Source organism: Anabrus simplex, chromosome 1 (assembly GCF_040414725.1).
Source record: "Anabrus simplex isolate iqAnaSimp1 chromosome 1, ASM4041472v1, whole genome shotgun sequence".
Taxonomy (NCBI): Eukaryota; Metazoa; Arthropoda; class Insecta; order Orthoptera; family Tettigoniidae; genus Anabrus; species Anabrus simplex.
The window spans coordinates 893,121,541-893,138,301 of record NC_090265.1 but is presented as its reverse complement, the minus strand read 5'-3'; the positions used below and the strand labels follow the sequence as shown (position 1 = coordinate 893,138,301).

Sequence of the window (16,761 nt, the reverse complement as noted above, 5' to 3'; positions counted from 1 at the left end):
CGATACGTTGTTTTCTGTCAAAAAGCACGTAGCTGCCAAAAAAGCACGTGGATTTGTTCACCGATTCAAATCTCGCGCTAGTGAGGTTAAGTTGGCAGCACTGAGGTTTAGGCCCGTTAAGATGGCAGCAGTGAGGTTAGCGATACGTTGTTGTCGATGATAGCTGTCAAAAAGCACGTGGCTTTGTTTACCAATTCAAATTTCCCGCGGGAGGAGGAGCGGGCCCCTGGGAAGGCCTCCCGGGAGGACGAGGAGGAGCGGGCCCCTGGGAAGGCCCCTCGGGATGAGGAGGAGGAGCAGGCTCCTGGGAGCCGGAGGTGGAGGTGGCCGCCGAATCCCCCCATTATACTACTTACTTCCTCTTTAAACAATAGTCACCATCATGACGAACACTACCACCGGGCATCTGTAAGACGACCGCAACTTCTGAAGACAGTTGCAAGATACCGCCAGGTGTTGGTCCAGATGTCTAGTAGCGATTCTTGTTTAATCTATCGATCTTCGATCGAGGTCTCTCTCCTTTAACCACCGTCATAATACAGAGAGAAGAGGCATGCGTTTAAACTAGCGTGATATCGGACTGAGTGGCTCTGATAGTAGAGCGCTGGCATTCTTATCTCAAGTTGGGGTCGATCCCGTCTCAATCCGATAGTATTTGAAGGTGTTCAAGTAAGTCGGCCTCGTGTCGGTGGATTTATTGGCACGTAAAATAACTCGATCGGGCGAGTTGGGCGTGCGGTTAGGAGCACGCAGCTGTGAGCTTGCATCCGGGAGATAGTGGGTTCGAACCCCACTGTCGGCAGTCCTGGAGATGATTTTCCATGGTTTCCCATTTTTACACCAGATAAATGCTTGGGCTGTACCTTAATTAAGGCCACGGCCGCTTCCTTCCCACTCCTAGTCCTTTCCTATCCCATTGTCGCCATAAGACCTATGTGTGCCAGTGCGGCGTAAAACGAATATATAAAAAGAACTCATGTGGAACAAAATGTTGGCAACTCGGCGTATCCAAAAACTGTAAAAGTATTTAGAGGCGCGTGAAATATAAAAACAGTATTATTGATGATGATTATGATTGTTTTAAGGGGCCTAACATCTAGGTCGTCGGACCACTATTATTATCACCATCATCTCATAAGAATTCCATTCACCGGGCGAGTTGGCCGTGCGGTTAGGTGCGCGCGGATGTGAACTTGCATGCGGGAGATAGTGGGTTCGAATCCCACTGTCGGCAGTCATGAAGATGGTTTTCCGTGGTTTCCCATTTTCACACCAGGCAATTGCTGGGGCTGTAAATTAATTAAGGCCATGGCCGCTTCCTTCCAACTCCTAGGCCTTTCCTATCCCATCGTCGCCATGAGATTTATCTGTGTCGGTGCGACGTAAAGCCACTAGCACAAAACAAAAAAACAAAAACAAAAAAAGAACTCCATTCTAGCCTAGGGTCCACATGTCGTCTATATGTCATATTACTGGACACAGAGTGCATCAGTCCTGGGATCAGTATTGCAGGATCAATTTAATAGTGCACTACAATGTTGAAATGTGAGCAACTCGTGTCAGTAGACATGCCGGCACGTTAACATATTCAGTGTTGTTTTGCGATGAACAAACAATTCATTGCTGAATTATTTTCACAAATGTGTACCTCGTCATGGCTTTGGGACAACTGAACTCTATGCACCTTTCAATATCCGCATCGACATTTTGAGCGAATGATTTCCTTCGATATATATGTCGACGTTGACCAGCTATCTATCCATCTGGCGTATTTAGAAATCAAACCTTATAATCGAACCGAATCGGTTTTGCTTGAACGAATTGTAGTTCTTGATTTTTGCATATTCCCATTTATATGCATGTATCTTTCTAAGGTTAACATATCCCACCATACTTTTTTTTTTTGCTAGTTGCTTTACGTTGCACTGACACCGATAGGACTTATGGCGACGATGGGACAGGAAGGGGCTAGGAGTGGGAAAAGCGGCCGTGGCCTTAATTAAGGTACAGCCCCAGCATTTTCCTGGTGTGAAAATGGGAAACCACGGAAATCCATCTTCAGGGCTGCCGACAATGGGGTTCGAACCCACTATCTCCCGAATACTGGACACTGGCCGCACTTAAGCGACTGCAGCTATCGAGCTCGGTCCATCATACTTTCATAATAGAACAGGTTCCTCTTAGATATGAAGTAACGGGAGAATTTATTTTTTAGTCATGTAGGTTATGATAACTGAAATGTGTTCATCAAGCCAAACGTCTTAAATCGAAGTAGCAATAAATTATTCTGCTCCGTTTTATTTTACCATTTTCCGGTAAGTGTTGCACGAAAGTAGTCCTTGATTTTTACTTATTCACATTTATAAGCATATGTCTGTCTATGGTTAGGAATGGAATATAAATACTGAATTTTTCTTCACATATTTGAATAGAGCGCAAAATATTGCCCACCCTGTTTGTTTATCGTACGAGTCTGACTGTAAAATTAACTTTTCAAATATAAACCATTGTTTGAAGTACAATACTCTCAACAGATCTGATACAATCGCCAACAAGCCTTAACGCATTTTTAACGTTGTATCCTTTGATAACTGGACGATTGGAGCCTCCATGGCTCAGACGGCAGCGCGTCGGCCTCTCACCGCTGGATACCGTGGTTCAAATCCCGGTCACTGCATGTGAGATTTGTGCTGGACAAAGCGGAGGCGGGACAGGTTTTTCTCCGGGTACTCCGGTTTTCCCTGTCATCTTTCATTCCAGCAACACTCTCCATTATCATTTCATAGCATCTATCAGTCATTAATAAATAACTGGGAGTGGCGACCCCATCGTACTAAGAGCCTATATATGGTTCATTCATTTCATCCCTGACCCGGCCAATGACTGGAAAACAGGTTGTAGGTTTTCATTTTTCAACTGGATGATTATTCACTGATTTATCAAATAATCTTTTTTCAGTACAACATTACGGCGTAGTCCGGTATCTTTGGCTATCAGCAGTTGGATATAACTTATTTTTAACGATGTTTTGGTTAGGTACCTTTAGGACGATTGTGGCCGCTTTGGTGAGAAGCATACGACGATGCCACTCTTGTATAACGCTCCCATCAGTAAAGTTAAACTACAAGTTGCCTCGCTCACTAAATATGACATTCTTGCTGTTGTTTAAACTCGTTGGTTGGAAAGATACAAGGCAGTGGCGACGGTGGTGGTGGTGGTGGTGGTGGAATTGTACGATTCTATTACTGCAGCTCCCCAAATTATACCACAATCAATCAATCAATCAATCAATCAATCAATCAATCAATCAATCAATCAATTTCCATTTAAGGCCATAACCCACATGGCAGATTCTATATCAATTGTTTACCTAGCTTTTTCTTAAAACGTTTTCAACTTGGAAATTTATCGAAGATTTCCCTTGATAATGTATTCCAATCCCTTCCTTCTCGTCCTATAAATGAATATTTGCCCCAATTTGTCCTGAAACTCAACTTTATCTACATATTTCCTACTTTTACAAGCTTATTGGTCGACTAACGTCATTCCATGCCATCTCTCTGCTGACTGCTCGATAATCGAGCATTTCGCCTATTTACTCCCAAGTCTTTCCACCCTAAAGTTTGCAACATTTTCTTAACACTACTCCTTCGTCGGAAATCACCCAGAACAAATCGTGCTGCTTTCCTTTGAATCTGTTCCAGTTCTCGTTCTCGAATCAAGTAGTCCTGGTAAGGGTCCCATACACTGGAACCATACTCTAATTGGGGTCGTAACAGAGAGTTATACGCCTTCTCCTTTACCTCCTTACTACAACCCCTAAATGCTCTCATAACCATGTGAAGAGGCGGAAAGACAAACTCGTCATCACAAGCAAATTCACGCTGTCTTTTGTTTCCGTTGTGCTTACCGAGAAATGTAGGAACACGTGAAGCAATCCTGGCTTTACGTCTGATCTTGGAGGATCGAATTAAGAAGGGCAAGCCCACATACATGGCGTTCGTAGATCTAGAAAAGGCATTCGATAATGTTGATAAGACCAAGCTATTTAAGATTCTGAAGGTGATCGGGATCACGTAACGACAAAGAAGAATTATCTACAATCTGTACAAAAATCAGTCTGCAGTGATAAGAATCGAGGGTTTCGAAAAAGAAGCAGCAATCCAGAAAGGAGTGCGGCAAGGCTGCAGTTTGTTCCCCCTCCTACTCATTTTTTTTTTTTTTATTATTTGCTTTACGTCGCACCGACACAGATAGGTCTTATGACGACGATGGGATGGGAAAAGCCTAGGAGCGGGAAGGAAGCGGCCGTGGCCTTTAATTAAGGTACAGCCTCAGCATTTTCCTGGTGTGAAAATGGGAAACCACGGAAAACCATCTTGAGGGCTGCCACTATCTCCCAGATGCAAGCTCACAGCTGCGCGACTCTAACCGCACGGCCAACTCGCCCGGTGTTTTCAATGTTTATATCAAGGCCTATCAAACGCTAAAAATCTCATGCGTGCGAATCGAGGCGCAGAGAATCTATGCACTGTGCATCGGTCCGACTCGGCCTAACTCGGATGCTGTAGTGTGCTGAGAGTGACCAAGCGTTCGGCGATAGACGGCTTGTTTATCAGTGAAATAGATAAGCGCAAGACAACAACATAATAATAGAGCAACCTGTTTCGAAGAAAGCAAAGACTTCCGAAAGTCCATTTCAATCGAACTGGGAACTTACGTATTTTTGTCAGTCGTGACGATAAAGCCAAATGCTTAATCCGTGGGACAATAATTATGTGATAAGTTAATCCAAAAGATCTATTTTCCAATACAAAGGCTTTGCTCAAATTCTACGAGAACTTGTCGAAAGAAGATTTTCATCGAGAAGCAGCTAAGATTATTTCTATGTTTGGTTCCACATGCATATGTGAAAGGTATTTTTTCCTGTTTTGACTTGTACGAAAACTAGATTGCGTGCGAGTAGGCCTTTTTCTGATTGTAATTTAAAGAAGGCTCCCAGAACTGCTGTCAGCCGGTTCCTTGTTCCAGGCATAACTGGTATCATTGCAAAGATAAAGGAAAAGAAGAGCTAGATAAGATAAATTGTCTGCTCAAACCAAATTGAAAGAAGAGTGTTTTAACATCGGTAACATTGCCCTATACAACAGTGTCACCGGTCACCGCACATAAACATTTTGCAGTGAGGGGAGAATCAGCGGGGAAGGTGGAGAAGGCGAAGACAGGCCGAACAGGTGAGACAGGTGTAGGGGAAGTGGAGTGGGGGTTTGCATTCTGGTCAAGCTAGTTCAGTCGTATCCTGCACCTTACGCCGTGCAGTGCACGGGCGCATCCACCCTGATATGCCCTGGTTTATATAGAAGAGGCTGTGAAGGAAATCAAAGAGGAATTTGGAAAAGGAATCACAATCCAAGGAGAGGAAATCAAAATCCTGAGATTTGCAGATGACGATATTTTATTTGAATCTGTACAAGATCTAGAGAAATTGTTGAATGGTATGGACAGAGTCTTGGGGGAAGGAGTACAAAGATGAAAATAAATAAAGCCAAAACAAAAGTTATGGAACGCAGTCGAAGTCCGGTGATGCAGGAATAACTAACGATGGCAGAAGTAAGGAGGCCATAAAATGACGACTAGCAAAAGCAAGGAAGGCCTTTCTTAAGGAAAGAAATTTGCTCACTTCGAAATTTGATACAGGAATTAGAAAGATGTTTTTAAAGACTTTCGTACAGAGCGTGGCATTGTATGGAAGTGAAACTTGGACGATAACTAGCTCAGAAAGAAAGAGAATAGGAACTTTTGAAATGTTGTTTTATAGAAGAATGCTGAAAGTGAGATGGGTAGATCGAATCACGAATGAAGAAGAGATACTGAATCGAATTAGTGAGGAGATCGATTTGGCTAAATTTGACGAGAGGAAGAGATAAAATAGATAGGGCACATCTTAAGACATCTAGGGCTTGTTCACCGAGCAAGTTGGCGTGCGGTTAGGGGCGCACAGTTGTGACCTTGCATCCGGGAGATGGTGGGTTCGAACCCCACTGTCGGCCCTGAAGATGGTTTTCCGTGGTTTCCCATTTTCACGTCAGGCAAATGCTGGGGCTGCACCTTAATTAAGCCCACGGCCACTTCCTTCCCACTCCTAGGCCTTTCCTATCCCATCGTCGCCATAAGACCTATCTGTGTCGGTGCGACGTAAAACAAACACATACATCATCATTATTATAGACCGTTATGCTTTTCAGCGTTCAGTCTGCAAGCCTCTGTGAATTTCCTAAATGTCACCACAATCCTCTATTTGCAACTAATGCTGTAGCCTCATTTAGTTCTATACCTCTTATCTTTAAATCGTTAGAAACTGAGTCTAACCATCATCGTCTTGGTCTACCTCTACTTCTCTTAACCTCCACAACTGAGTCCATTACTCTCCTAGATAACCTATCCTCTTCCATTCGCCTCACATGACCCCATCACCGAAGCCGATTTATGCGTACAACTTCATCCATCGAGTTCATTCCTAATTTAGCCTTTATCTCCTCATTCCCAGTACCCTCCTGCCGTTGTTCCCACTTGTTTGTACCAGCAATCATTCTCGCTACTTTCATGTCTGTTACTTCTAACTTATGAATAAGATATCCAACTTATGAATAAGATATCCTGAGTCCACCCAGCTTTCGCTCCCGTAAAGCAAAGCTGGTCTGAAAACAAACCGATGTAAAGATAATTTGGTCCGGGAGCTGACTTCCTTCTTACAGAATACTGCGAGCTCACTGCATTAGCTTTACCGCTCCTTGATTCATCTCACTTACTATATTACCATCCTGGGAGAACACACAACTTAAACACTTGAAATTATCTACCTGCTGCAGCTTTGTATCACCAATCTGACATTCAGTTCTCTCAGATTTCTTACCAACTGACATAAGTTTAGTCTTCGAAAGGCTAATTTTTATACCATACTCATTGCACCTATTTTCAAGTTGCAAGATATTAGACTGCCATTAAGACCAAGTCGTCAGCATAGGCCAGACTGCTTACTACATCTCCACCTAACTGAATCCCTCCCTGCCACTTTATGACTTTCAGCAGATAATCCATGTAAACTACGAACAACAAAGGTGAAAGATTACAACCTTGTTTAACCCCTGTAAGTACCCTGAATCAGGAACACATTCTACTATCAATTCTCACTGCAGCCCAATTGTCAACATAAATGCCTTTGATTGATTTTAATAATCTACCCTTATTCCCATAGTGCCCCAGTATGGTGAACATCTTTTCCCTCGGTACCCTGTCACATGCTTTCTCTAGATCTACGAAACATAAACACAACTGTCTATTCCTCTCGTAGCATTTTTCAGTTACTTGGCACATACTGAAAATCTGATCCTGACAGCCTCTCTGTGGTCTGAAACCACACTGGTTTTCATCCAACTTCCTCTCAACGACTGATCGCACCCTCCCTTCCAAGATGCCAGTGGATACTTTGCCTGCTATACTAATCAATGAGATATCTCGATAGTTGTTGCAATCCTTCCTGTTCCCTTGCTTATAGATAGGTGCAATTATTGCTTTTGTCCAATCTGAAGATACCTTACCAACACTCCATGCTAATCTTATTATTCTATGAAGCCATTTCATCCCTGCCTTCCCAGTATACTTCACCATTTCAGGTCTAATTTCATCCTTGTTCAGCTGGTTTTTCAGGTAGCTGTATGTGGTAAAAATGGTAGGGGTAGACTAAGGTACGCATATGGCAAGCAAATTAGAGCAGATGTAGGATGTGGTAGTTACACAGAAATGAAAAGCTTAGCACGGAGAGCTGTGTCGAACCAGTATATGAATTGATGACTGAAACAACAGGTTCTTCAGTCCACCGAAACTAGTTTTGAATACAGTTTACTTGTTTATAGGGGCCTAACATCGAAGGTCATCGGCCCTGAATACAGTTTATAAACTACCTGAAAAAGAAAACATAATATGGTAACAAAATACCTGAAAATTATGCTGTCTTTTTCAGGTATAATTATGAAAACTACGCTGTTTCATTTTCAGGTATAAATCTCTTATAAGTTTTCTTTTTCGGGTAGTTTAAACTTTATTTAATCAAAACCTATCAGTTATAAAACAGCAATTTTAGCGGACTCGCGGAGGAGTTGTCGAAGATGCTGAATGTATTAGTTGTGAGTAAAAAATTCTGAACGAACTCGCACCAACTTCAAGCTTAATGTGTGGAACATGTCACCAGTCTCCCTTATCTAGGAAGTCTAATCACAAATAACAGCTGCAACCAAGCGTTTCATAATGGAAGAAATTGTCTGATCGGTGCAAATTTAGATTTTGGAATTAGGAAGAAATTTATGATTTGTTTTGCATGGAGTGTGCTATTGTACGGCTGTGGATATTGGACAATCAGAGATGAGGACTGGAAACGACTTGAAGCGTTTAAATTGTGGGGCTGGGGACGAATGCTACGGATTCAATGGACTGAAAAGAGAACAAACAAAAGCATCCGGCAAGAAATTCAAGGGAAGAGAAAACTGATGCTAAGGATACAGAGAAGAAGAGCTGAATTCACTGGTCGCATGTTCAGACATAATATATTTCTAACCAATCTGCTGGAAGGGAAAATCACAGTGAAGAAAGGCCGAGGACAACCGAGGAAAACATTCCTTCAAGACTTGCCACAGAATCTTCACTACGGTTCCTGCTATGAAATGAAACGAGGAGCTGAGGACAGAGGAAAATGGTTTCACAAACAAGCTGTTGCCTTTAGATGATGATGATAAATATACACTTTTACAGTTTTAAAAGTACCTTACTTATTGAAATGAAAAACTATCAATTGAATGGAACAGACAATGTCTTCATTACAGATACAAACGACAAAACAATATAAAAATAGGGATATAGCACGCATTGTACGAACGCCTATAGGGGATGATGAAGAAACGGCTACAAAAATATAAGGTACTACGTGAAGTACCGTCGTTGACGGGATAATTTCGTAGCATGCGTATGATTGCATTTTTTGTCCACCCCTCATGCTGTTCCCCAGATTCCGAGGCGCATAAATGCCCATGCCCCTTCCTGTCAGCGGCTTGTCGTGACGTACTCGTTCCTTGCTCTCTGTGGTCCTTTGCAGTTTCCTATTGTTCTGTATTATTACTGATCTTGATTTGATCTCTTCCTTCCGGTATAAATGAAAGACAAGTATCGGGTTTCGATATTGTAGGCCTTCACATCTAGTTTTCTTTTGACTGTGATATTAGGGCATCCAATGTAAAGGGAGTCTTCCTTCCTCCCTTCATAACGATCCTTCACAACTTTTTCTCATTTCGATACCGGTAGTCATCTTTACAGTTTTCCTTGCCGATATGCGCTGATGAGGACGCGCTTTTTCAAGTCCATTCGATACTCCATGTCGTACGATGTCGGCATGTCAAAGATCTCTGGTGATACATTTGGTATTTACCCGACAAAATTCATTAAATCTCAGCCATAGACGCCCAAGAGAGATCCAGTTTACTCGGTCTGCCATCTAGTGGGCCTAGAGTAAAATGGAACGTCGAAATTGACGAGCAGACAGCCAGATGGCGTCAAGTCGAAATGTCTGCACACGGTAGCTGAGGCCATACGATTACGATTATTATTATTATTATTATTATTATTATTATTATTATTATTATTATTACCTTAAGACAATCATGACATAAGCACCACCATCGCCAGGTAACACGACTGAACAGTATTTCCATATTAGCGATGCTCGCCGTTGACATGGAGTGAGCAACAAAAGTATAAATTATGAAAATGAAATGAAATGTCGTATGGCTTTTAAGTGCCGGGATATCCCAGGACGGGTCCTTCTATTCGACGCCCGTAGGCGACCTGTGCGTCGTGATGAGGATGAAATGATGATGAATACAACACATACACCCAGACCCCGTGCCGTAGAATTAACCGATTAAGGTTAAAATCCCCGACCCGGCCGGGAATCGAACCCGGGATCCTATGAACCGAAGGCCAGTACGCTGACCGTTCAACCAACGAGTCGTACAGTATAAATTATGAATACGCCTATCTATATTATCATAGCTGGTACGGTAAAACTGTATAAATGATCGGGAAATTGTATTCTCTGCAAGTTTTGTTATGAGTATCGACAGGATCACTAATAACAACGATATTTGGAAATGAAATTTTAGGCCTTCTCCTAAACTACCATTTCACCCAGCCTGAATAAAAATTATTTATAGCCCAGATTGTAGTGCCTTCTTCCAGGACGTTGCATACCGTTTTTAATTAAATTCTGTCCATCCATTCTCTCGTGATGCGCGTACAGACAAACGGACAAATATGACGGATTTTTTTAAAGAATTGACTTTACGTCGCACCGACACAGATACGTCTTTTTTTTTTTTGCTAGGGGCTTTACGTCGCACCGACACAGATCTTATGGCGACGATGGGATAGGAAAGGCCTAGGAATGGGAAGGAAGCGGCCATGGACTTAATTAAGGTACAACCCCAGCATTTTCCTGGTGTGAAAATAGGAAACCACGGAAAACCATCTTCAGGGCTGCCGACAGTGGGGCTCGAACCCACTATCTCCCGGATGCAAGTTCACAGCTGTGCACCCCTAACCGCACGGCCAACTCGCGCGGTAGACGGAACATTAAACTGTGGATACGACCGATACGGAAATATCATTATTTTGTAATTCTGAGCAATGTACAGACAAAACTCTTCATCTTCTTTTCTTACCGCTTTTCCCACACATGTGGGGTCGCGGGTGCGAACTGCGTCGCCAATGGGGATTTGCCCCTGTTTTACGACCGGATGCCCTTCCTGACGAAAAACTATATGGAGGGATGTAATCACTATTTCGTGTTTCTGTGGCAGTTAGTAGTGTGGTATGTTGTCTGAATATGATGAGGAGAGTGTTGGGGCGGACATATATACTCAGTCCCCGAGGCAAAAGAATTCATCAGAAGCGATTAAAATCCCCGACCCGGCCGGGAATCGAATCCGGGATCCTCTGAACCGAAGGCCAGTACGCTGACCATTCAGCCAACGAGTCGGAAACAACAAAACTCTTATTTGATATAAATACAGATGTGGTTTCAATGGCATAGACGTAAAAGTATACAGTAATGTATATTACTGACATTTATTTCAATATCTCCTCCTCTCACTTTTTACATCTTAATTCCTCATAAATCTGCTTCAGAAAACTATTCTCAATTTTTATGAAATTCAGTTTGATACTAAGGATATATAGCGTACGTTGTAAATGGTATTATATAGTGTCCTTTCAATGCATTTAGTGTGTGCCAGAGACAGCAAAAGATTCCGGAATAAGCCTAGAAGATAATACTGTGTACAATGTATATATATACTAGGCCTACTGTATATACAGACCAGCGCACTCAGGAGATAGGGGTCATTCTTGATATATTGTCGTTTCTCCTAGGCACAGGAAAATGCTAGGATGGTACCTTTATCGACATCACAACGATTTACTTTGAATTTGAGTCCCAATGAATAACTAAAAACAAACACACACACACACACACACACAAGCACTAATTACACTCACAGGCTTATTGACCTAAATGTCTAAAGCCTCAAATACGAAAAAGAAGAGGCTGTTAGGTACCAATTGCACGATGATCCCGAGACAGGCAAATACTAGCATCCTATTACAAATTCTATTTTTTTTAAAAGCGACACAAACTCCGTTCGGCGACGTTTAAATGAGCCCAAAGCTACATCATAATATTTCAACAACCTTCAAGGTAAAATAAAAAGATAAGTTAATTAGCACAGACATTTTCAGGTACCGGTAAGTACGTACGCTTAGGTTTAGTAATTTTAGGAGGTAATAGACGCATGCAGCTAAATAACTGTATAAATATATCAATAAATGTTAATAATTTGGTTCCACAGGTAGATAAGTGTAGCTTATGTATCTTTATTTTGAACCAAAGAATGATTGTTTAATGAACATGTTTATATACGTCTCTGCAACAATGATTCTCAAACACCCACGAACCCATTCGCTTGCATCCCACACTTCGAGGGGTCAGTTGTAAAAACACACAAAAATGGCATTTAACGGGAGATAAGGGATGATAAATTATGCATATGCAGATCTGCTACAAAATGGGCATTTCAGTCACACAGAATGTCTACAGGGTCCTGACTAAACACCAGACTGAAGGTTTGAATCCAAACTAGGAACATAAGTAACCTTTCAGTCATCAAGTCTTCCAGGCGGCTTCAAGGTCAACAGCCAGGTTTCAAAACGAGGGCAGACGGAAACGTTCAGCTGTCAGTTGAAACAACTGACGTCTAATCATCCGTGGTCCTACAGTACGAGGGGATAATAATAATAGTCCGACGGTCTGAGCTTGGTCCGCAGCAACTTGCAACAGCTATCAGGAAGGGAAGGTACATTACATACCGGTACTCCTTATGTCATCGATCATCTTTCCCTATCGTAAACACATGTAATTACAAACAACATACACTGGACCACGATGTCCCAAGACCTCGAAAGAAAATACAACTGAATTTAGAAGGCAAGACAGTTCACTAATTACTTAAACCTTGTCTCTAAACATGTTTTATTTTCCGGTTATTTCCAGCCTAAGGAAAATTAAACAACATCCAAAAAAGTAAAATATTATTAGGCCTATCTCCGCTAAGCAATAATGAAGTACGGTACATTCTGAATCATGAGGACATTACGTTCGGAATATCATTATCTTTATACTATGTTTACATCGTGATTCTGAGTAGGCCACTGTTGACGAGGGAAGAGTAATATAAAATCCCTGCAGTCAAAACATGTCTGGAAAGATCAAATCGCTATCTGACTTACAAAACGAGTGATGTAAAAACTCACACCAACATACTGGGATAAAAGATAATACGGTTTTATCATAATTTATAAATAACACTCTAATAACACATTTATACAGGCGACCTCAACACTTTTGAAAAACCATTTTGATTCAAAACCGATAGTGTTCTTATGATTCTGTAAAATAGTATAGTACCTGTGTTTAAATGGTCAACTTAGGTTTAAATTTTCAGGGATATTATCTCTGATTAATAGCATTTATGTCAAAACATTCATTAATACGGACTGCGGTAAAATTCATTCCTGCCAGATTTCCTAGCACTATGCTATTAGCATTATATGTTCAGTCAGAAATGACTGTCAGTGATGTAAAGTACTGGGTAACAGCACTTGGTAGAAATGCACAGTATTAGTCTCTCTCGAATATTAAACGATATGACAGTATAAATATTACTTACCCACTCCATACTTTTTGGTCTTAGTAGGTGACCACATCACGGATATATCCACAGTGAGCACAATTCTAATCAGTCATTCATCTTATCCCACAACAGAAATCAATAGACACAAACACTAGAGAAACATTAACACACTACTATATTCCCATTCACGTTTTCAGCAGACTACTATCACGAGTAGTTCTAAATTTAATTCCCAGATGGCGTTTGCATCCCACACAGTCACCGCCTTCTTCTTGGTCAGTTTAGATTCCGCCAGCCTAATGGTAGCGGTAATTGTTGCAGCGCAGCAATAATAATAATAATCGGGTGGAAGGTGAACATACGGAATTACCGGAAAACAACGAGTCCGAAAATGGTAACGATAACAGTTCGCTACGCTAACATGTGTTCCTAAAGCTGCGTAATTCGTAGTCAACGCTGCCTCGATACCTTTAGTCTTCGATTATAGTAGCGGTCCCGGTCTAGAAAGCCGAGAGGGTTAGTCGCGCTGACCTCGCGGCACCTCGAAATTTGCAGGCCTCCGGGATGAGCAGCTGTCACTTGGTAGGCCAAAGCCCATCATGACTGTTGTGCCATGGGGCTCGTTTATTATTATCATTCCTTTTGGACGAAAATCCTTAATCATATTAATATTTATCGACCTTTGTTAAACCATTTGAAAACATTAAGCCAGACGTCAATTGACTGACTATTTGTTGCCAACAACAAAACAATGAATGTCTGTATTATTGTGCAAATTATTGGGATTAGTTGGCACAAAAGGAATAATGGGAAGCACATAAATTCATAGATTTCTCACATGTTCTTGTTTCTTTCATTTTGTTTGCATTTAGTCAGTAAATAATAGATGATAGAATCAGAATGACATTTCCTACAAGTAACTAGTTTGTTCTGTGGATCACTGCTAGTATTCTAAATTGCAGGTTCAAGTTACAGCAGAAGTAGTCTGATATTTGAAGGGTGAAAAAAAGATCCATTCATCACTCCGTGTTGTACAATTTTGGCATGTCTCTTTTAATAGTGACATATTGGGCACATAGCTGACACAATTTATTAATACCCAATTATGTATAGGTATGTCGCTCAATAGAGTTCTAGCTTGTCAGCCATCTAGTAACCCGTGGGGCTCTCAACTTGGGAGAATGGGCTGGTGAACACACTCCAGACAAATGCCGGGACAATTCCTATTCATAGGCCACAGCTGATTCCTTCCACTTTCCTACCTAATTTCATTGTCATTCATTTTGTCTTCATTAGCTCCTCAAATGAGGTTGTCATGGGGAAGGACATCTGCCCGTAAAAGAAAACATTCCAGAAAAATTTCATCTCATCTCATCCTTGACCCTGAATCAACATACATACGAGGGTGCAAATGAGGATGTTGACAAAATTCCTGAAGTACAGAGTGACATTGTAGTCAGGGTCAACAGCAAGGGTAAGATAGTGCTACTGGGTGATTTCAGTGCGAGGGTTGGGAATAGAACTGAAGAATATGAGAAGGTGATGGGTAAATGTGGGGAACATGGAATGGGAAGTGTTTATTGGACTTCTGCTCTAGTATGGGAATAATACAGTGACAACCGAGATTAAGTTTTCTTCCACAACATCAAATCATCAGGAATGCTGAATCAGTGATCACACATGGCAGATTATAGAACAGCGGGAACAGCTCAACAGCTGAACTTCACCGTTAAATTCAACAGAATTGTCGTCAAGACAAACATACGGTAAATACATAACTAATGTTTGTAAAGAAATCAAGGTGCACAATAATCGTAATAAAACATGTGACCTTTACCACAAAGTTAGGCTGTTATCAAATAAATTTAAACCTAGAATATGGTCACTAGAATATGCCAGTGGTAGTAAAATCCACAACTTTGAGAATATATTAAATAGGTGGAAGGAATACTGTGAGGATCTCTACAAGGCATAAATAGTACAACCAAGAATGATTCTCTGGCACGGATTTGAAATGGAGCCAGATATCCTTAAGAGATGAAATGAATCATTGAAACTAGGTAGGGTACTTGGCCCAGATGGTGTAGCAGTTGAGCTCCTGAAAGAGATAGGTGACATAGGTGTGCAGATCATCACAGACATTTGCAACAAGATTTGGAGACAGCTGACTGGGTTGAATCCATTTTTGTCCCTCTGCACAAGAAGGGTTCCATAGCTAAATGTGACAATCACAGAACCTCAGTCCTCATTTTACATGCACCCCCTGTCGGTGGGGGACGCAGATGAAGAATACACCCACGGTATCCCCTGCCTGTTGTAAGAGGCGACTGAAAAGGGCCCAAATGGCTCTCAACTTGGGAGTGTGGGTTGGCGACCACGGGGCCCTTAGCTCAGTCCTGGCATTGCTTCTACTCACTTGTGCCAGGCTCCTCACTTTCGTCTATCCTGTCCAACCTCCCTTGGTCAACTCTTGTTCTTTTCCGACCCCGATGGTATTAGAGCATTCGAGGCCTCGGGAGTCTTTCATTTTCATGCCCTCCGTGGCCCTTGCCTTTCTTTGTCCGTTACTTCATTTTTCAAAGTGGCGGATCCCTTCTTTTTCTCTCTGTCTACCCCCTGTGGGTGGGGGATGCAAACGAAAAAATACACCCACAGTATCCCCTGCCTGTCGTGAGAGGCGACCAAGGGATGATTGTATTAGAACCATGAAACTACTTTTGATTAGTACCATCTCGCGGGGAACACCAAGGGTCGCCTTTACTTGCGGGTAGTACCACTAGATTAGGTACACCAGAGGTTTGTGGTTAGTAGTAGCAGAGAGTGGTTTACTATGGGTTTCCAGAACCTGTGATTAGTATCATTGTGAGAAACACCACGGGTCTGGGCGTTGCCTGTGATTAGTACCACTATATGAACGACACCGTGGGTCTGCGTTGCTTGTGATTAGTACCCACTATATGCGGAACACCACAGGAATACCGGCGTCCATGATTAGTACTATACGCGCACTTTTTCTTGAGCCCGATTTTTACGGGGTGAGGAGCAAGGAGGGAGTGCTGCCAGTTCCGGTTATACTACAAACTGGATGGAAATGAAATCTGAATTGAATCGATAATATAATCGATCGATATGAATTTTCTAAACATTTATTATCTTACGTCAACAATTGTGTCACACATACATTAACATTATATAACATTTCTCAATGCGAATCTTGTTACTAGCATGAATTATATAGTTTGGCTTTGCTGTGTAAACAACAACAGTACTAGTTTGCAAAGTGTACGCCAGATGTTGCACAGCGATGAATAAGCGATTCATAGTTTGTGTTTCAAAGGTTGCCGATATGGATGTCGAAGATAACCGAGGTCTACCGATTCAGCACTAGGGAGCTCCGGGCTCAAGAAAAAGTGCGCGTATGGTACACATAGGTGAGGAACACCATCGGTTCGCGTTGCCTATGAGTGGT

The 16,761-nt window shown here is 41.9% G+C and overlaps 1 protein-coding gene across 1 annotated transcript in view; it reads right to left on the bottom strand.

The window, feature by feature from the left end:
- Positions 1-13,453, bottom strand: part of spg (dedicator of cytokinesis spg) — a 783,360-nt gene extending 769,907 nt beyond the window's left edge. Inside the window, exon 1 of the mRNA XM_067136588.2 lies at positions 13,329-13,453. Within this exon, the coding sequence (XP_066992689.2) occupies positions 13,329-13,365 (37 nt within the window). The 5' untranslated portion in view covers positions 13,366-13,453. The remainder of the gene's footprint in view (positions 1-13,328) is intronic.
- Positions 13,454-16,761: the final 3,308 nt, after the last annotated feature.